Here is a 20,701-nt window from a genome sequence, read left to right as displayed (position 1 = left end):
CAGAACCAGCACTGAGAAGCAACTCCTTGCTTACAAGTGCCACACTCTGTGCTTTGCCAAGGCTAGTGCAACAGGAACTGGTATCTGAAAGTACTTAATTTTCAGTCCAGCTGACTGAACTGGATTTAATAATTAAAGAGACATGATAAGTAGTTAGTACTTGAATTCTCCTGAGCTTGGATGTTACCACTTTTGAAGCACGATTTAATGCTAATATGTTTCATCAAGCTTTTTCCCAGGAAGAGGCTTGGGGAATGGTAAGAGATGTATGCTCTAGGAAACTCTTTGGTCTCTTTCTCTTTCCCCCCATCTCTTTTTGTTCAGGCAATTAATCTATGGGGGGAAAAAAAAGTGAAGATGTTTCCTCTTTTTTCATGAGGTGTATGATCTACTTCTGAATCTATTAGATGGTGTCTAAATGCTGTAAGGCTGTGAGCATTATAGAATGTATTACTATGCTTCTACCAAGACAGAAAGAAAGCTGCAGGAAATGAAGAAATAAATAAATAACAATGGAGATTATTTTTTCCCCTGTATTTTGGGCAGTTATGCCTCATAAGTAAAGAATGAGTGCTGTAGTTTGAGAAACCCTTTTACACAACAGGCTGGTAAAGTAAACAATGTTTCATTTTTAAGGAAGTCACATTGTTGATGGGAATTCAGTTTGCTCACACTCAAAAGTACATGCTCCAAGCACCTCTGTGGTGAGAAGCAAATGATGGACAAAAAAGAGGCTTAACTCATCTACTCCAATTCTCCCATTCTGAGTGAATTAGACCTCTTCTTCTGAGCCACAAAACTTCCTAGTGCTGCAGCTTGTAGCTCTTTAAAAACAGTTGCTTCAGAAGCTGTCTGGCAATTAGCCAGGTAACTAAAACCAACTGTGTTGTATCTTTATTGGTCTGAAATATTACGAATCATCTACATGAGTGACTGTTGGCTGTCCATAGTATGCATATGTCCTTTTTCATGGTCACACTGCTCACTTTTCTGTGGCCGTATGAAAATCCAACTCAATTAGACTTTGACTCCTCTAAAGGAGTGTATATATATATATATTTTTTTTTTTTTTTCCTGAATAGCCATTGAACTAAAAACCATACCTGGAGTTGTATTGTAATCCTGAATTTAGAGCCACTTAGTGCCCTGTCAGGCCATAATCAGACATGATCACTGTGTCATCCCCCTCACATAAAATCCTTCAAACAGCCTGTTCTTTTGGGGAGATACAAGTACCTTGATCCTACCTCCCTTGGGACTTACTTGAGGTCTGAACACAAGATTCAGGTACACATGATGCAAAAGGCATCAGCTCCTGCAAACTGTGACCAATGTAAATGGTTACCCCTCTGTGAGGATGACTCACTAATTCCTCTGTAGCTTGTGGAGGGGATGGGGCGATGCTGCTGAGCATTGAAATAAGGACCAGCTGCTCAGTTGAGTGATCTTCTCTTTTCTGTTTGACACTTCCCAAGTTGGACTCTGCCTTGCTACTTACCTTTTGTTATTCTATTTATAGAGGACAGCATGCCACTGATTTTTATTTTACTTTATGCAACCATTGATTATCCTACTAGAACAACACTTGCTGTATTGGGACATTTTTATCCCTTCAAACTGTAACTAAGACAAAAAAGTTATTGCTCACAGCAAATGCCCAAAGGATGTATAGATGGAAGTATAGCCACACATGGATGTTAAAGAATTTCCTTTATCATTGTTTTGCTCCTGGGAGAGGGGTTGGTTGGAAAGCATCCAGTTTTATCCTGAGCCTTGTTTGAACGAGGATCGGTGTTCCCAGGGACTTGACACTAATGGAGTTGCTTTCTAACTTTTTTAATGAGGAAGAATTCCTTTTTCAGTCCTGCTGTAAACAAAAAACAGCTGCAGTGAACGCTCTGTTGGATAGGGGCTGGAGCAAGGGGCTGAGAATGAGGTATGGCCTCACTGAGGTCAAGGGAAAAACTTCTATCATTTTCACCCCCTTTTTTCCACCTCCCCAGTTCTTGTGAAAACTCTGCTGATGCAAAGTGGCCAGCTCCCAGATTTCCTGTATTTTGAAGCTTCTCTTTGTAAACTCAGGGAGAGAAAAATACATAACTGGTTTGCACAACGCTGGGAGATTTAAAAAATCAGACTGATATGTATAAGCAAATAGTTTTTCTTTGTGATGTGCCTTTAGCTGCAGGTGTGGTTTTCAGTAGATTCCTGCACTATTGACTTGTGTTTCCAGCATTGATTGGGATGCTCTGCAGATAATTGTCTAGCAGGTGGCAAAGTCGGAACTAATCCATCAATTGGTTAAATTCCACCTAGTCCAAATAATCTTGTTAGTAGCTGTTTTGCCCTTTCAGCAGTCACTTTAATTAATATTCAGGGTTTTGCAGACAGTCAGGTTTCTGCCCTGCTGAACCAGGAATTGATTTTTTTAAATTTTAAATTAGAATTAATTTTTAAGGGTCTTTTTTGTCCTGTGTCAAACACACAGAGCAGCCTCTCAAAAACTTTGAGTCAGTACCACCATCTTGCTTGACAAGACTGTCCTGTCTGGCTTTGTCCCTTCCACTTAGAATATGTTGGCACTTTGAGTAATTGTGTAAGTAACTTCTGGGATGGATGGGACTCCCCATGAGAATTTGGTTCCCATGTGTTGATTGCAGCATTACCTTATAATCGAAACTTTTTTTGGTGGTGTTGAAGACACTTTCATATTTGTGAGCAGGAACATATTTGTAATATCATGGAAGCAATTTATAAAGCTAATTGAAAATGCAGGACTTGATGTGAAAGCTTCTGAGGGAAAAAGTTTTCATCCAGATCTTCAAAAGGATTTTTATCATTTTGTTGCAGAAGAACATGAAACAAAGTGAATATGAATTTTCTGCACTTGGTGAAGTATCTGCTCAAGTTGAAGAAATCAAGTTGCTGTACTTGATTTCTTCTTGTTTTGGCAGCTTTTTGCTCCCTCAGGCTGGAACAACTCTGGTTGGGTTTAGTGGCAGAAACTTGGTGAATAAAAATATGGAATTGGTCACGTTAAACTATTTTTCAGATTCCAAAAAAAAAAAATCCAGGTTTTCACTTTGCTTTGAAAGTTCGCAGTGGGCAAACTCTGATGTTTGCTGAAGTTGGCTTCTGGAGAGAGGTTGTTTCTGTCAGGGTTAAATAACTTCTGTGAGTGACTTAACAGGAACACAGAAGACTTTGAGACAGTATTGAGTTGTTTTGCAGTGACTTAGAGGCCTTTCTCAATATGATGTTCAAAGATGCTGTTTCTTTTAAGAATATAAAGTGTTAAATGAATTAGTTGCAATACAAAGGCAAACCTTTATGGATTGTTGTGGGTAGCTTTGATTCTGAAATTCTCTTGCCTTTGAACTGGTTTTGCCACAGCCCTACTAGTATAAGATAACATAAGCATAAATTGGTTTGACTGGCAGAATTTGGGGACAGAGAGCTGATGTCCAGTGCACATTTGACTTTGCATTGTCAGCAGTTTGTTCCCGTTTGTTTTATAACAAAGTGTAGCACCAGCGCCTACGTTCATCATTTCCTCTCCATCAAATGCTTCCAGTCCTTTGCTGCCTTGCCCCCATGGCACAGCTTTGCCCAGTGGAGTGTTCATTGCAGGTTTTATTGGCATTAGGGCTGCATCAATTGACTCCTCCTGGCACGCAGGGTCAGGCAGGCTGCGAGGGGAGTTAAAAGTTCAGCGTGGTCAGTGGCCTTGTCGCTCTGTCTGCACAGCTACACTGGGAGCTGCTTGCTGGGAAGGCTCAGCTGAAGTGTCTGTGCAAAGAATGCTTGCCACAAACCTGCATCAGCTCATATTTGTTTAATATCCAAGTGTATTAAAAGAAATAAATCACAGGGCAGTGCAGTAGCACCAGACGGGAAGAAACCATGTGTTTGTTGTATCCGTAGTTTTGGTTTGTGAATAAACAGGATGGGAATCTGAAAAGACATCATGGAACTTTTGTATATTTCTAATACTTTATTCTTAAAATACCTCCTTGCTTTTGCTGAGCTCAACAGCAAAACACAGCAGTGTTTTTGCAGTCTGAGGGAGTGCCTGCATTCTCAGGCTGTTCTCTGCTCTCCTGCCTTAAGTGGCTCTGCTGACCTGTGCACACTCATGTGAAACCTCAGCATGACCCAGTCCCTGTTTCTGCTCTGAGAACAGGCACAGCTGAGTGGAAGCCCGTGTTGCCTGGGGGCAAACCTCTATCTGAAAGAGATGTCAAGGTGCAGAATAAATACACCAGGATTTTTTTTGTCAGAAAGCAAGCTTTTTTTTTCCTAGTTCCTAAACAGTCTGGGAGGAACAGATCTCATAGGGAAACTGCATATGCTGACAGCTTCTGCACCTCTTAAGTGAAGCCTAGAGAAGTGTGTGATTTTTTTTTTTGTCAATGTCAGGTCTCTAGACCTTTTGATTTTTGCCCACCCCTCCCCCAATGTATTCATTTGCCACATGAAAAATATAACTTGGGGAGAGGAAGGAACCCAAGGATCAGAACTAAAAGGCTGAAATTGCCCTGAAAAGCCTTTTCCCAGGGCAAGTGCATACACTGATTACACAGACATGGACTGAAATTCATTTCCTGAAGAAATGAATTTCCATCATTCACATATCCAGCTAACCCTCAAATAAGTGGGCTTTATGCCAAGGCTTGCAGAGGTGTTTGAGGAGATAGCCTGTGAATTCATAGATACTTTATCTTCCACCTAGAGTTCTTTTAATCTTTGCAGAGCTCCCAGAATGGGGCTCAGATTGTTCCCATTTCCAGGAAACAGAATTCACAGGTGTGTTTAAATTCTGAATGCTGCCAACATGTGGGTAATTGAGGTGTAGCAGTGGGTGGTTCTCCGCAAACACCTGGTTCCTTTCAGTGTGAGCTTAGCTCTTGTGAATTTTATTCTCAAACTTCCTTTCCCCTTCCTTCTCAGCTTCTTCCTCACTATTCCTACCACATTAACACAATGTTAATATCTCATTTTCTTTCCAATTGCCATTTTAGCATTAGACTGTGCCTGACTGTTGTTTTTGTTGGGGGTGGGCTTGTTTTGGCAGATGTTTATTGAACAAAACAAGATGAAAAGGCAGAGTCAGTTGCTTCTGCAAAATTCTGCTCCTGATCAACAGCTGTTGAAGGCTTTGGATGACAATGCTAAGCTAACCCACACATTAGAAGAAGAGAGGCTTCAACACCAGCAAAAGGTAAAACAGAATTTCTTTTAATCTCATGCAGAAGTCTTTGAAAACCTCCTGAATTTAAGGACTGATATGTCTTTATTACGTTCAGAATTACTTGAGATCATATCCCCTGTAAGAGCTTGGAATTTAAGAACTAAATTTCAGAGAGAGTTGTGATTCCCTTCTTCTGGGTCACTGTTCAGACATGAGTACAGAACTCTTGTGCCCGAAGGCACTGGTTTAGGTAAGTATTTTATTCTGGGTGCCAGTAAAGTGCAATTACAAGCAGTAAGTCAGGTTCCATTAAGTGAAGAGATGACAGGAGAATGTTTTGGACATTGAGTAATACAAAGGGTGTCTTGGAGGGATAAGCAAGAAAGAACACGAGGTGAGAGGCAGTGCACAAGTGGTCTGGGTCTTGCTGAACAAATGGATGGGGGAAAGCCAGACATACTGGAGCAAGGAAGGGTAAGGTGAATCTGCAAAGTAGGGTGAGAGGATATAAACAAATGTATTCTCTGAAACTGGACTAGATCAAGCTCTTAACTGGGAGAAATCACCATTGCTTCCCAGGAAAGCCTGAAAATGAGCTTTCCTTTAGCCTTGAGGCCTGTTCCTAAAACTCTGGTAATAGAGCAATGCTAGGGATAGGTAAACAATTCCTGTCATTTCATCCATGCAGCAATACTGAGACTGTGTAATCTCAAATGATTCCAGATGAGTATTTTGGAAGAATAATTGCCAGTTCACAGAAAACCTCTGCATCTTTGGCTACTTTGAAGTCTAGAGCAAAATGTATATATTTAGGGAGCTGTGAAGTTACTGCTACTCTGCATCTGAATGCTGCCTCTGAATCCATAATATTCCATTCCATAATATTCCACTGGCATCTGCATGATTCGAGACAAGGGAGTTTAAATAATGAGCCTGTCAGTGGAAGCAGTAAGAGAACAAAAATGTCAATGTTCTCGTGCTTCAAATGAGGAAATGTTCTGAAATTAAATTCTAATTATGTGATAAAAACTCTATAAAAAGAAAGGGAACAATGTAGAGCTTAACCAATTTGGAGCTAAAGACATATTTTGAAGAAGAGATAAAGCAAGTTGGGGTCATAACAGAAAATTCTGACATCTCTCAGAAGAATCTTTCCAGCTCTCATTAAAAAATTTTCCTTTTTCTGGGACTTGTGCTTCACTCCTATACTATAACATAATGTTTTCAGGCCTAACTGTGCCTAGTGGGTTATTTGCCAACAGGAGGGACAGAAAAAGCCTTTTATTGTGATGAATGCTCTTGTTTGCCAACTGCAGATCAAAGAATTAGAAGAGCAGCTAGAGAATCAATCACTGCATAAGGAGATTAGTCGCCTTAAACAGCAACTAGAACTTTTGGAAGAAGATAAAAAAGAACTGGAGCTGAAGTGTCAGCATGCAGAAGAAAAAGCTAGAGACCTAAAGCACTCAGGTAAAATTGTGTAATAACTTCCATTTCAGGGGTAAAGTGTGTGTGGGGAGGGTGGTTGGTGCACATCTAATGGAATTATATGTGTTACATTTAAGACCCCAGAAGCTTCTGTGTAGCTGTGATCCAGACCTGTGCTTCACTAGACAAAGTACAGCAACTGCCTTCACTGCAGAACAGCTGTGTCCAAAATGTGTGTGAAGAAAGAACCTTGTAAAACTTCTGTAAGGAACAAAAATCCTGGTGTTAGGTTGCCCTGAATCTTACAGATGGATAAACATATGGAAATGGCTCTCTGTGTGAAAGACATGAAAGATGGTACCTGGAATTTAAAGCCACTCAGTTGATTTTTAATTTGTTTACATATTTGAAAGTAAGTGTAAAACACTGTAATTTTAATTCAAATCCGTCATTGCAAGAACAAAGAACCATGTCCACTTTGGAAATCATATTCTTACTTCTGCCATAACCTACTGTACACAGAACAATTGCTAAGGATTTTTGTAACTAAAAGAAATTCAAGACTTTTTTTCCTCTGTTTCTGCCCTTCCCCAGTTAATTACCTTTGACAGCATTTCAAGTGCAGAAAAGTAATTTCCACATTTTAGGTCTGACATGAAAACAGGAGAGGAAAAAATCCATTCTGTCACCACCCAATTTTGACCATTTTTATGGGGAAAGCCCACACCATCAGTAAGACAGAGATAGGTCTGGAGGCTGAAATTGCCAATTTCTGTCATCTCTTGTTAGTTCATTCTCAAATACAACCTCAAATAGAGCATTGCAGAAATGGATAAAGTTTTCTCTGCTCTATCATTTTATATGAAGAATCCTGTATGAGGCAAAGTTTCAGTTTCAGTAGTAACTCAGGTTGGAGGTAATTGGTTTCATGGGAATCCTGCATTGTTCTTGGTAGAAAATGCCAAAAAATGGACTTCCAGCAGTTGTGTGGTTTAGTCTTGTTTGTTCTTTAGTTAATTAGTAGGGTTTTTTTCTTAAACTGTCAAAGCTGGTTTTTAGAGGAGATAAGAGAGCCCAAGAACTCACTGTGGTTTCTTTCATTGCTCTTGTGCAGTTGATGAACTTCAGAAGCGAGTCCAGCAGTCTGAAAACCCTGCTCCGCCCCCGCCGCCACCACCGCCCCCGCCTCTCCCTCCTCCTCCTCCCCCCAACCCCATTCGGTGAGTGCTCACACCCAGTGCTGCTCTGCAGAAGCAGAATTCCTTACATCAGCTGGCATCCAAGCAGGAAGAGTGTTTTTAAAGGAAAAAAGGCTTTCTCCACCTGTCTGGGGCTCCTGAGCAGCAGCACATGCTCAGGGCCCCACCTGCCCCCAGACTTAACACCCTGACCAATTTTGAACAGTGTCTGCCTTGCCAAGCCAAATAAATTGTCTAGACTGTGACTTTGGAGGAGGAGGGATACCTGTCTCCTCTAAATTTAGGAGATTATTTTTTTTTCTATTCACCTGATAGCTGTAATTACAGACTTGTGAAATGCTTTCTATTGCCAAGAAAACTCCTTTGAACCAAAGGATATGTTAGATTATTGTGTGTCCCTTCATGTCAGATACTGATGATGAAAATGCAGACTCCGTTGAGTTCCCACAATTACTTTCATAAGTTAAAAAGGAGAGGAAAAAAAAAACCAAAAAGAAAATTACCACCCAGTCATCAAGCAGTTTTGGGCAAAATTACCAAAATTTGGCCTGATTTCTGCAAAGGACTATGAAAGAGCATGACCAGTCTATGATGTACCAGACATTAGACCCAAATGAATTAACTAAATACTAAAGGGTGCTTAGTTAATTTTAGAAACCCAGCTAATCTCTTCATGCTGTCTTCTTAGTTTTAAGAGTAAGTGGACTTTGATGACAGTTTGCAACCTTCTGTATTAGAAGTGACATCCAGGAGTCTTGTAAACTACTGTGTTAAATGTATGAATAGATAGATTAGCGGGGAGAATTCATCCCTTTGTTCATCTTGCATTGTTTTTACAAACTCAGCATGTTCAGGAAGATTGTGTTTGGCCTTTTGCTTCTTTTACATCCATTAACTCATTTGGCCTACTTGCTTCTTTCTCACTGATGGGATAGCATGAATTAACTGTGTAGGGGTATTGTGGGATTTTTTGTTTAAATTTATGCCCTTTACTGTTTGGAATAGGTGAAAGTATTAATTTTAAGCCCTGTAGTAGGAAAGTCAGACATCTTCCTCATGCACTATGACATGTATGTGTATAGAAGTTGTTTCAGGGCATAAGCACTGGGTGCTGGTTTTTTCTGGGACAGAGTTTTGACCCTTGATGGCAGGGATGTCACTCTGCTGTGTAAGGAATGATGTTCAGTAGGGAGTGACTGGCCTTACTGACACATCAGATGTGCACAGGAGCTTGTACTTGTTCTTGGAGATGAATCATTTACTGGTGTGGAGGTTTACGTTGTGACTATAGCGAGGGGATAATTATTTGACACTGTAAGAAGATTACAAACCTGGAGATGGTGAGGAGATACTGATCACCATATTTAAGTGTCCTCTGGAGAACAATACTTCAACATCTACAGCTCTCCTTTCTGTTTATTATGCCGGAGCAGCTTCCATTTGTCATGTGTCACAATGAGACCCTGGCTTTTAATATTCAAATCTGGAGTGTTTTGATTTGTGCCTAATGTCTGTTAAAAAGAAATAAATTTCTCTGGTGCATTTTGATGGGAGGCATTGTGGGGGGTAATTCAGTGCATCTGCATTCAAGAACCATTAAATGAGTCTTTTGTAAGTGGCTGTATAATCAGGTATAAGCAAGCTGGTGGTGTGTTGTGTTCAGGCTGATCCAGGACAGAATGACAATCTCTGTTTCCTTTTCCCCCCAAGGTCTCTCATGTCAATGATTCGCAAGAGATCTCACTCCAACACCAACGTGAGCAAGAAGGAGAAACCTCCTCAGCAGGAGTCAGGTATGGCTCATCCCTTCTCAAGCCATGTGGGTTGTCCACTGGTACTGCAGGAAAAGCTGGTGGAAAGGAACTGTGGATAAAGGTGGTGATTCAGATAAGTGTCAGCATTAACTACAGCTGTTTGTGTCCCAGCACATTGCTCTGCCTTGCAGTCCAGAAATGGGATTGCAGCCCAGGAATATGTGCACCAAGATGGGAAGTGGTATCTTCAGTACTATAGCTTCGGTATTCCTGTGAGGGGTGGCTGAGGACTCTGGGCTTGTCTGCTTTGGAGAAAAGGAGGCTGAGGAGGGACTTTATTGCTCCTTATAGCTCCTGAGCGTGGGACAGGGAGAGGGAGGTGCTGAGTTCTTCTCCCTGGGATCCAGTGACAGGACACAGGGGAGTGGTTTAAAACTGCCTCAAGGAATGCTTAGACTGGACGAAGCATTTATTTATGGTGAGAATGGTCAAATACTGGAACGGGCTTCCCAGAGAGGTGGTTGGTGCCCCAAGTCTGTAGGTGTTTAAAGCCTTTAAGAACATGCTCTTACTTTTGGGTAGCCCCAAAGTGGTCAGGCTGTCAGACCAGATGGTCACTGCAGGGCCCTTCCAACTGAAACTTTCTGTTGTATTCTACTGCAGATTTCCTTGAGATCCCAAGTAGATTTGTGTGGCCCTCATGGCCATCTGTGCCTCCACAACTGAACTGATCATCAGCATCCAATTTACTTTTTCCAAAAGAATTTGAGTATAAACAGTCTTTGAGGCTGCAGGTCAAAAACCTCAAGGGAAGACCTAGCACTTGCTGTAACTGGAGGAAAGTTCTAATCTACCTGCTCGAGCTGCAGCATGTGCAGGGCTTCGTGCTTCCACAGGTTACCTGGAAGAGGCAGAAGACCAAACCTACGAGCGTTAAACAGAGAGCAAGTTAAATTCAGCATAATACAGGGATATTTCCGAATTTCCACATGGCAATTTCTTCTGTCCAGAGTCTCTCCACAGAGCTTGTTTGTTAAATGTTTCAGTTTTCATCCCTCAATTCATATCTTGTGAAATTACCACTCGGAGTTGACTGCAGTTTTAATCCTTTAATAACACCGAAAACCTAAAACAAAACAGTCTTACACCAAGGTGGCTCTGCATGCAAAGTAACAGCTGAAATTGCATTTTATTGTTGTTAATGGAAGCTGGAAACTTAGTACGTTGAGAACAGGAGTTAAGTACAGACTTACAAATGACTGTGAGTGCCTGAAGAGTCAGAGCTAGTTAGACAGGCACTGCCAGTTAAATAACCAGGGATTTTCTTGCTGTTTCTCTCTTCCTTCTGAAACAGCAGGAGTTTGTTTGTAGTGAATTGCTTAACTCATTTGCTGCCACTTAAACAAAGAAGGGAACCTGGCTGAAATTACAGGATATAACTGTTAAAAAAACCCCCCTGCTGTTAGCAGACTAATGGTATGTAAGTCAGGCTGGATTGTTGCATGGAACCAACAGGCAGGAAGTGGGGGAAGGAAAGTATTACTCCTCCCATTTTTCAGGTGAGGAACTGAGAAATGGAGTGACTTGGGCAGGTCCCTGGGGGAATTTCTGGGAACTGGTTACCAGTCTGAGAGAAATAAGGTTCTGGGTGTGGATAAAATAGTTAGAGAAGTGACCTTGTACTGAGACCTCTGATGAAGAGTCAATCTTACCTTTTGGTAGAAGTCCAATTATGGTGCCTTGATTTATCAGGGTTCCTTACCTTGAAGCATCCTAGATGTTTTGATTACACCTTTTTGTTGAGACTGTAGCAAACAGTGATTGCAGGAAATACTATGAAATTCACTCCAAGTTCTCTACTCCCCATTCTTTCATTGTTTATTAGCAAACTAACAGTTCTGACCTTTCTTCAATCACATATAAACTGCTTTTTCTCTTAATAGTTGAGCTGTTCTTAAAATCAAAATAAAAAAAGGAGAAAGTTCTGTCTTGATCTAGTTATTATATCAAACTTGAGGCTTATTTTGACCCCTGTTAAGGACTTAGAATGAGTGGTTTCTATCCCATACCACCAATTATGCTTTTATATTTGAAACAGCCTGTTTGTGAAATTAAAGCCTGACATTGAATCGGCTTAGAATACAGAAACCACATTTCTATGAATCATCAATAGTACCCTGACAAGTGAGAGAGCAGAAGTCTTTTTAAAATTCCTGTTATATAAGGTACAAGGTTGCAGCTTTGAATAGCATCAACCCTATTTCTCTATGTATTTGCTTTAAGTGCTCTTCCCCCCTCCCCTTTTTAGTATGTTAAGGGTCTTTTGTTTTGTTATCCAGAATGCTGATAAGTTAACAGGTATTGTTTAAGTTCATCACAGAGTCATGTCATCTGAATATTTTGCAGTCCTCATACCAAATCTCTTGAAAAAGCAGCCATTTTCATTTCATGGTATTTCAGCTTTTCCCTTTAACTTGATGCAGTGTTTTTTCAAGGGGTGGGTTTAGCTCAGTCTGAGGTGTTGGTGTGTTGTTCCAGTCAGGTTCTCAAACCCAGTTGAAATGGGAGACATAATTGGGAATCACTGTCATGGGGCATTTGCAGCTTGTCCTGTGTCAGTGGAGCTGTGAATTCCTGCTGAGCCACACAGGAAGCAAAACTCTGTTCTTTCAGTCCCTGGTGCTTCATCCCAGAGCACTGAGCTTTTGCAATTCCCAAACAGTTCCGGGAGCTTTATGTTTTTCAGGATGTGGGTCTGCTTCTGTCCAAACTTCTGCAGTTTGGCGTTTGCAGAGTCAGGATCTCAGTGTAGGTTGGCATTTTAATCTTTAGGAGCTTGGGACAGCTGAGCTGATAGCAAAGGTCACTGTATCCAGAATGAGAACATGGTTTTTTACTTTGTACCATTTTTCTGCAGTTCCTATCTGAAATGTGATCTGCTCTTTGACTTTCCTAGCAGGTGAAGAAGTTACGGATCTGAAGAGGCAAGCTGTGGAAGAAATGATGGACAGGATTAAAAAGGGAGTTCACCTGAGACCAGTCAACCAGTCAAGCAGGCCTAAAACAAAGGTTTGGAATAAGTAGCAGACCAATAATTTTAGCTAAGTACAGTAATTTACACTGAAAATAAACTTTTCTGTTAAATATTCAGATGAATACATTTTCCTCCCCTCATTTACTTGGCTTGATTTTGGATAAAATGAATTAGAGGAGCATATACCTGAAGAACAGAAAAAAAATGAAGGCAGCTGTAAGTAAATAAAGGCCAGTTTCTTGGACACAGAAAAGAAGCCTGTAAACAAACAGCTGCTAAGAAGCAAAAAGCACAGAGAGAATACCTGAAGTGGTTAAAGGGGATGATCAACAAGTAGGCTGTGTTAGCACTTTTTTTTTCTTTTATGCAGCACTTACACCTAGTACCTGAATGTAGCTACTGTAGAACATTGCTTACCTCCTTCACAAAAGCATAATCTTTATGTATAGTCTGTGATTCACAGTGCCAAGAGCTGAGTCTTCTCTTCATCTGAGTAAGGAAATAGATGGAATGTTAGCCCTGTGCCCACGGGAGGAGGGGGCAGAGGTGCAGAGTCTGTCCTGGGCCGTTTCTTGTGGCTTTTGACATCCATGTGTTGTGTTTGTTTACAGCCAGAAACACCAAAGCCCTCTGAAAGTGCAATGAAAGAACTAAAAGGGATTCTGGTAAGAAAACTTGCATATCATATTCCATTTTCTTCTCATTGAGCTGACAGGGCCTTCTGTGCGAAATGTGGAACTTCTGCATTTTGGTTTGAAGCCTTAGAGCAGTTTTAGGGCAAATCCCCCAGTTCCACCTTTGATTTGACTTAAGGATGGTTTTGGTCTTGCTAGGAGAAGTTGTTTTTGCACTCTGCTCTGGGTTTATGTGCTCCTGCCACTAGAAGGGATTTTATGGTGTGTGTCTGCCCTAGATCCTTGGGAAACTTTCCAAATACAGTGGGGATGCTTAGGAAGGGGGAGGCAGCTGAGTATCTGTATCTAGTCCAAAGCAAAGCCCCTGGACTGGACATTAGTGAATGTAGAGTTCTCCTCATCAACTGCTGCCCTCTTTCCTGTGGCACCAAATTTCTTGTTAGCATAGGTGAAGTCCAAATAAAGCAATAGCTGTGGTCTGTCTGCATTTATTTATATGTAGAAAAAATTGATTCTGAATAGCTATCCACATAACCACTTCTCACAAAATAAAAACATGAGGCATGTTTGGTTCAGCTGAGAGCAATGTGCTAAGTTTGCTCCTGTTGTGTCCTTTACTCAAGTGTTGCATTGTTTGTTTTTAACCGGTTGCTTCTTTTGCACCAGAGCTAAAATTGTATCAGTCAGAAGGAGCTGCAGTTCTTGCTCTCTGACTTCTGTAACCCCGAAGCTTCTCAAGTGCCATTTTGGCACATCGGGTGAAATTCTGCCAGTATTGAAGCAAAATACTTCAGTTCCACTCTGCAGAAGGTGAAGCTAATCATTCTCATCATCCTGTGGGTAAACAGCCCTTGTAAAATCCAGTTCAGTGGTGTTTTGGGGGATGCAAGGCAGTACAGCAGAGTGTAGCCATAGCCTTTGCTGTGATTTAAAATCACCAGTGGGGCACCAGTGATGTGTTAAAGTTGCTGTTCTCCAATCATGTGAAAGCAAGGGAAGAAGGGAAGAAATGATCTAGAGAGTCACCAGACCTTAATGCTGAGCTCTAATTAGAGGGACACGTAATTAAATGCGGCGCTAAATAGGAAAGGAATGAAATGGAACTCTGAGGCTGTGCTTTAATCAGAATTCCATAATTACAGGAATAGCGGGATGTGGTGTGCTGCTTGGACCAGTGAGGGTTGGACAGAGCCATCCTGCCCAAGGTCCTTTCGTTCTCTAATAGCTGTTTTATTTCTTCAGCACTGTGTCACTGGCACCAGGGGAGACTTGATTATGCACTTCAGAGGGAGCAGAGAGGAACCTGCAGGCACTGCACTTCTGTGTTGGGCTCATTGCTTTTGAGCCTTTCAGGGTATTTGCAGTGCAAGACAAACTGTATAAAATGCAGCTCCAGTCTATTCTTGAGAGCAGTGATTATGCACAGTCAGACAACAAACATGGGGGTGGAATGTGATGGAGTAAACATTTGTTGTTCCTATGCTAATTATGCATTTTGTGTAGACCTCCATATAATTGTTACAAACAAAACACATTTATGTTGTGCAAATTCCAGAGCTTGAGTGGCTCCCTTTTTTAAGTTGCTTTTGTACATGTACATTTGTACAGATCTGGAGCATACTACTAATGAATAACCTGCTCAGTAAATTTCCAATGGTTTTGAAAGAAAATATTTTAACTTTTAGGCAAGAGTGAAGAATTAAGTTACTTTGCAGGGCTCTTGAAAGTAGCACAGCTTGTGCAACTGAAAGTGCTATTTCCTTTTGTCGTTGGCTATTTCTGCTCAGAAGTTATGTGCTTATCAACAAAAGATGTCAATAGAATGTTATCTGTGGTCTGGAAAAATGCTATTTGAGTCTGACATGTTTTGGAAGACTGAATAAACAAGATTTCTGGGAAGACTCAAAAAGAGAATGAAATAGTATATGGGTACCAAATTTTCAGTTGCATTATAAACATTTTGGGTGAGTTTTACAATCAACTGGGTTCTGATTCAGTAACTGTTGTGGGTTGCGAAATGCATGCAGTATGCACTAAATGCATGTTTAAATTCCTGCAGGCAAGTTGGTTAGGTTTCAGGCTTTGCTTAAAGCCTCTTTTCCTCCCACTTCCTCCCACTGCTGGACCTGCAGCTTCACTGATTCTACATGCTAGCCTTGGCATAAGGCAGTAATAGCATTTATTTCTGTTCTGTATGTATAAAAAACCGTTTCAACTTGAGATCTAACTCTGTGCAAAAGAGAAACCTTGAAGTGTGTAGACATAGGGTCAGGTTTATGGCAGACCAGCTACACTATAGGATATAATATGCTGCAGTTGTGGCTGATAAATACTGACTTTTGCAGACATATGTACACACCAGGATGCAGCAACACAGGACCATGCTAAAATAGAAAACCCACTGGAGCAGTAACAGATGGATCTTTGGCTTTTTGCTAACAGAGGTTAATTATGTGCATGATAACTCTCTGGCAGCTTTTTAAGATCCTTTAAATGTTAAGATGGACGGAGCTGGCAGCTCCTTGTGAACATCAGAATTTGTTCATTAGTGATCCAGAGCATCCCTCTTATGCCTGATATCACCCCACTAATGTGTAGTAAGTGTGGTTTATCCCCACATTAAACCCAAGTAAGGGTGGGGTGGCGAGCTGATCCCAGAAGCTCCTGTTGTACCGGTGGAAGAGCTTGGCCCGCTGCTCTAGAACTGCACTGTGAAAGATTCTGCAGTTGTGCACATGAGCTGCTTAGCAAGGCATGATCTGTCCTCAGAGAGCTTCTCATGCCTGTTTCTTGCTCTAGGAAACACTGAATAAATCCACCAGTTCCCGAAGCTTGAAGTCCCTTGAAACAGACAGTGGTGAAACAGAGCTGGAACGAGTCCTGCGACGCCGGAAAGTGACCACTGACCAGGACAGTGGCAGTAAGTGCTGGGCTCCTTTGGAGTCCTCTTCCTCTCCCTGCATTAAGTGACTCTGGAAGCTTTACATTCTGTTCCAGACCATTGCCATTGCAGCCATTGAGAACTCCACCTTCTTCTACAGTGACTCCCTTCCCTGTCTCACCTGTTGCTTTTGATACCATTTTCTCCAAGAGGTGCTTCTGTCAGGATTTTCTGCACACACAGACACACTCAGGTTCCTCTTTCCAGCCTGGAGCTCAGATGTTACTGCTGGAGTTATTGCTCGAATCTACTGTGAAAATACTCTTGAAAGTAATGCTAGCCAGAGAAATGAGATTTGGGACTGGTGATTTGAATTAACCTTCTCTGCAGACCAGGGGTGTGCAGTTTTTATGCTGTGCTTTACTGTAATCTTCTGTAAAAAACCGTTGACGTTCTGCTTGGTTACAAACACAGCCTGTGCAAGTGTAAGTCCATGCCATAGTACATGCAGATGTGGCTGGTTTGAATGTCACTGCAGAGTTTTATCTTGGACTTTGCAGACAGTTCACTGACTCCTCATTACTACTGAGAACAGGCTTTTCAGCCATCAGGTTGGGAGAGCACCAAAGTTGTGCCTGGGTAGGGCTGTGTGGGCAGCAGGAATTCCCACCCCAGAAGGCAGGAGGATCAACCCAGCAAGTGCTGCCTGTGGTAAAAAAGGCAAATCTTGGTGGGGAGAGCAGAAGCTGCAAATGTGGTATTTTGATACTCTCTTGCACTGGATGCTGTTCATTAAAATTCCATTTTGATTTCTGCACTTAGCTAGAGTTCTGCTCTGCTCTTGTGTTGTTTCTAGACCAATCTGGATAACGGAAGCATTAAACTTTCTTTGGATTCTAGGTCCCACTGGAATCTTGGCCACATCAGAATCAAAGTCTCTGCCTGTGCTGGGTTCGGGAGCCAGTGCCCCACAGGCAGCGTTGGACAAGAAGGATGTGGAGACAGAATTCACTTCCAAAGTACCCAACTCAGGTCCTGTCCCCAACCAGCCTAAGGGTGCTACAGGCTCCAAGCCTACTTTACAGTAAGTAGATATGGATTTATAGATATATTGTAGAACAAGATGTGTTTAGCTGGTGTGTTTTGAAAATGATTTAATATCAATTTTGGTTAACACAATAAATGTGCAGTCTGCAGCTGTTTACCACTGACTCCTCAAATAATTTCCAGTCTCATGTGAAAGGAGAAGTTAAATTCTCTGTAATGAAGTTCTTTCCCCCTAAAACCTGTGGACATTCTTCAAAAAAAAGTTCCTCTTCTCAGTCCAAAAAAAAACCTCAAGAGATTTTGAAAAATAACAAGGTTGAGGGTTTATTCCATATCCTGAAGAGAAGAGGGATGATAGTTATATTGTTAAGTCTTGATTAAAAGTAGTTCTGGCAAATATTTTCAAAAATACAATCATGTGAGTCATCTTGGTCTATATGCTGGTGTGCAGGGCAGTTTCTGTTGAACCAAAACAAGTCCTGAGTATTACTCTTAAAAATTGGTTGGCAAAAAATTTGAATTACCTTGAAATGTCATGATTTAAAAAAAAAAAAATTAGTGCTGCATTGCACAGATGGGCAGCAGAATTTTTCATCACAGCAGACTGAAGACCTGAACCCAGCATCAGAGTTAAACTTACTTCAGCAATATTTATTTCAGATTCCCTGGAGGATTGGCTTGTTCTCCAACCATACCAGGCTCCTTTTGGAATTAGGCTGTGCACTTGCTTCGGTTCCCTTGCCAGATTGCTTGTCAGTTTGTCACTTCAAGAAAAGGAAATAGATGAGACAAGTAAGATTGGCAGAAGATTGTAGTTATGGCTAATTAAACCTCTGATTTCCCACTCTGTCCGTTAGAAAATACCACCAGTACCAATTCTAGCAAGTCTCCATTGCTTTTTTCAGAGGAGCAAGTCATGACAAATGAGCTGAATATTCAGTTTGCATCTATTTTTATGAACTGATACTTCACTCTTACGCAGGTACTTCCATCCTTTATTTTTGAGTGGATGAAGAGCCCAATTTCTTTTGTGCTCTACAGTTGTATTTAATTCCTACTAAGACTTAAAAGCAGAATGCCTTTTTCATTCATACGTATTTTCCCCTTTTATTTCATGTAAGTATCCTTAGAGGAAAGATGATCTTCATTTTAATTTAATCAGAAAGATGAAGATATGTTCAACAGTTAATTTTACTGAATAATGCCTTTGCATTTTCTTGAACTCCTACCCTGACAGAAGGGTGAGGTTGTTCCTGAAAAATGTGTTTGTAGTTCGTGGATTTCTACTATTTTGAACAAACCAGAAAATACAAGCAACTCCTGCCACCTTTTGTGTACCTTTGTTCCACTGAACTAAGTGGAAATTGCATTTACAAGAAAGGAAATGAAATAATTGCAGGCCCCAAGGTCTTACAGAATGCGTGGTGAATTGACAGTGAAAAGGATCTTGTGTTGACAGTCACAGTTGTTATGTGTTATAAAAGCATATGTGAAGCTCAATTTATTTCTCAGCTTGCCTATTCAGTGACATCCCGAAAGACACATTTCACTTCAATTTATCTGTTTAAAGCATTAAAACAAATGTAGTGGGCCAGAGTCCTTCGTGCTGCAGGGCTTCCTTGCACTGAGCCACTGGTGTAACTCTGCTCAATGGGCAACACTCATCCTTTAGGGATGGTTTTCCAGCAAGAGGGAAGGTGCTGGGGCTCTCCTGCTCTTGTTTGGCCAGGCTGGCAGGAAGAGCAGGGACAACCTGCAGGCCCCATACCACGTTGCAGTGCAATTGCTTTCCTTTTCTCTCCTGGGTGCTGTTTGCAGCAGAGGTTGGCAGAAGCAGCCTCCAGACTCCAAGGTGTGAAAGCACTGTTGGAAATAGGGCTTGTTGGAAGCAGGTAGCAGAGGGAAGTTCATTTGGCCAGCAAGTCTGACAAGTGGGCTCTGTAGTTAGGGCAGTTTTCTCTGAGCTTCCCTGGAAGCAGCTTAGTTTGGATCAGCAGAGCACTTCTGAAGCAAATCTCACTGTTCTCTGCGTTTGCTATGCTTTGATTTGTATTCTGGAGTGTTCTTAGTGCATCCTGTATCCCTGGATTCATTGGATGAGTGAAGCTAAACCACAGGATGTGGTCCAACCTTTTTGGGTGTCCTGGGGGGGCACACAAGAGCTGGTTCAGTGAATTACCCTGAAATCTGCTCTGCAGCAGGGGCTGCTTCCCTCCATACTCTGCTCCCGTTCCACCACTCCATTCCAAGTAGCCCGTGCTAACTGAACAAATAGTGCCCTGCCTGGACTGCATACCCTACATGAGAAATCCTCTTCTCATTCTTCATACCTGAGGTTAAAGGATGCAGCCCCCTCATCATTTGCCATTCCTTGAAATCTGAGCAAGGTGTGACTTCTTCATCTGTTCGCAGCAGGTAGCAAACATTTCCCATCACAGGGGAGGACTGCATGTCTCCTAATTGCCAGGTGTCTCTTGCAGGGAAGGGTTTATTCTCTTTTCTTCACCTGGATTTTAATGTACAGCTTGCTATAGAAGACCTGAGTTTAGAACCTCTAGGTGAGGTGTCATTTCAGTGCAAGAGGTTCTTGTGTGTCTGAAGCCATTAAGGAGGTGGTTCGGAATGTGTGAAATTTTGCTGAGGTGGTGCTTAGGGGGAAGACATCAGTAATGTGTGTCCTGTAGGCAAACTGAGGCCTTACCTCAGTGTGCAGGTAACTTCCTCTGCAGATCTCTTCCCCAGTGTTTAACCCAGCATGAGTGTAATTCTGCTTAGAAGAGGTGACAATTTATATTCCTTGGGAGCAAAGAGAGTTCCCGTAACCCCCTGCAGTGTTCAGGCACAGAAGGGAAAGGTGTGTCTGGCTCTGCCCCTGGGTTTTTGGTTGTTTGGTGGGGTTTTTTTCAGCACTTTGCAAACATTGTGTTTCTGGGCTGCAGAGTTCTCTGCTGACAGAGTGCACTACAGAGAGGGTTAGTGTTAATCTGATGATTTTATACAATTAAAGGATTTGTCCTCCCTCTCCCGGCTGTAATCTTAGTACCCCAAATCATCCACCAGCTCTGCAGGGAGCAGCTCAGCCTCAGCTGGGCTGAACTGCAAAGGTTTTCCAGTGCAGCTTGAACATGGGCAATTTGGTTTGAACAACAGATGAAGAAAACAATGGGATGTTCTGGAAGTTGGAGGTCTCCTCAGTTTTAACTGTTTTAAAAGCTACCGATAGATTTTTCTTAGCTTGTACTCTTTGTGTGCCTTCTTAGTGCAGGCAGATGCTCTCCCAGATTCTTCATTTAAGTACATTTTCTGATTTTTTTGGGCTTTTTCAAAAAAAGTACCTGAAAATGGGAACAATTTCCATGCTAAAGATTGTCTGCAGTTCTGTTCTGCTGGCTGCTATGTTGACCAACTTTGTACTCAGCTGGATTTAGCAGGGGCATTCTGAAATGGAGAAGGTTTCTTTCACGTCCTTCACAGATGTCTGGTGTTGCAGGTAGCACTGGTACTGTCAAAGAAGGGAACAAAGGGCTAATTC

General features: G+C 41.7%; 1 protein-coding gene across 1 annotated transcript in view; it reads left to right on the top strand.

Moving 5' to 3' along the window:
• Positions 1-20,701, top strand: part of SHTN1 (shootin 1) — a gene marked incomplete at both ends in the record, with an annotated part of 53,019 nt that overhangs the window by 28,966 nt on the left and 3,352 nt on the right. The window contains 8 exons of the mRNA XM_082286581.1: positions 5,075-5,221; positions 6,508-6,661; positions 7,734-7,839; positions 9,529-9,611; positions 12,532-12,641; positions 13,218-13,271; positions 16,041-16,161; positions 17,023-17,206. Coding sequence (XP_082142707.1) covers positions 5,075-5,221; positions 6,508-6,661; positions 7,734-7,839; positions 9,529-9,611; positions 12,532-12,641; positions 13,218-13,271; positions 16,041-16,161; positions 17,023-17,206 — 959 coding nt within the window. The remainder of the gene's footprint in view (positions 1-5,074; positions 5,222-6,507; positions 6,662-7,733; positions 7,840-9,528; positions 9,612-12,531; positions 12,642-13,217; positions 13,272-16,040; positions 16,162-17,022; positions 17,207-20,701) is intronic.

This window comes from Coloeus monedula (genome assembly GCF_965178545.1).
Source record: "Coloeus monedula genome assembly, chromosome: 8".
Classification (NCBI taxonomy): Eukaryota; Metazoa; Chordata; class Aves; order Passeriformes; family Corvidae; genus Coloeus; species Coloeus monedula.
The sequence above is the reverse complement of the archived record's forward strand: the minus strand, read 5'-3'. Positions and strand labels throughout refer to the sequence as shown.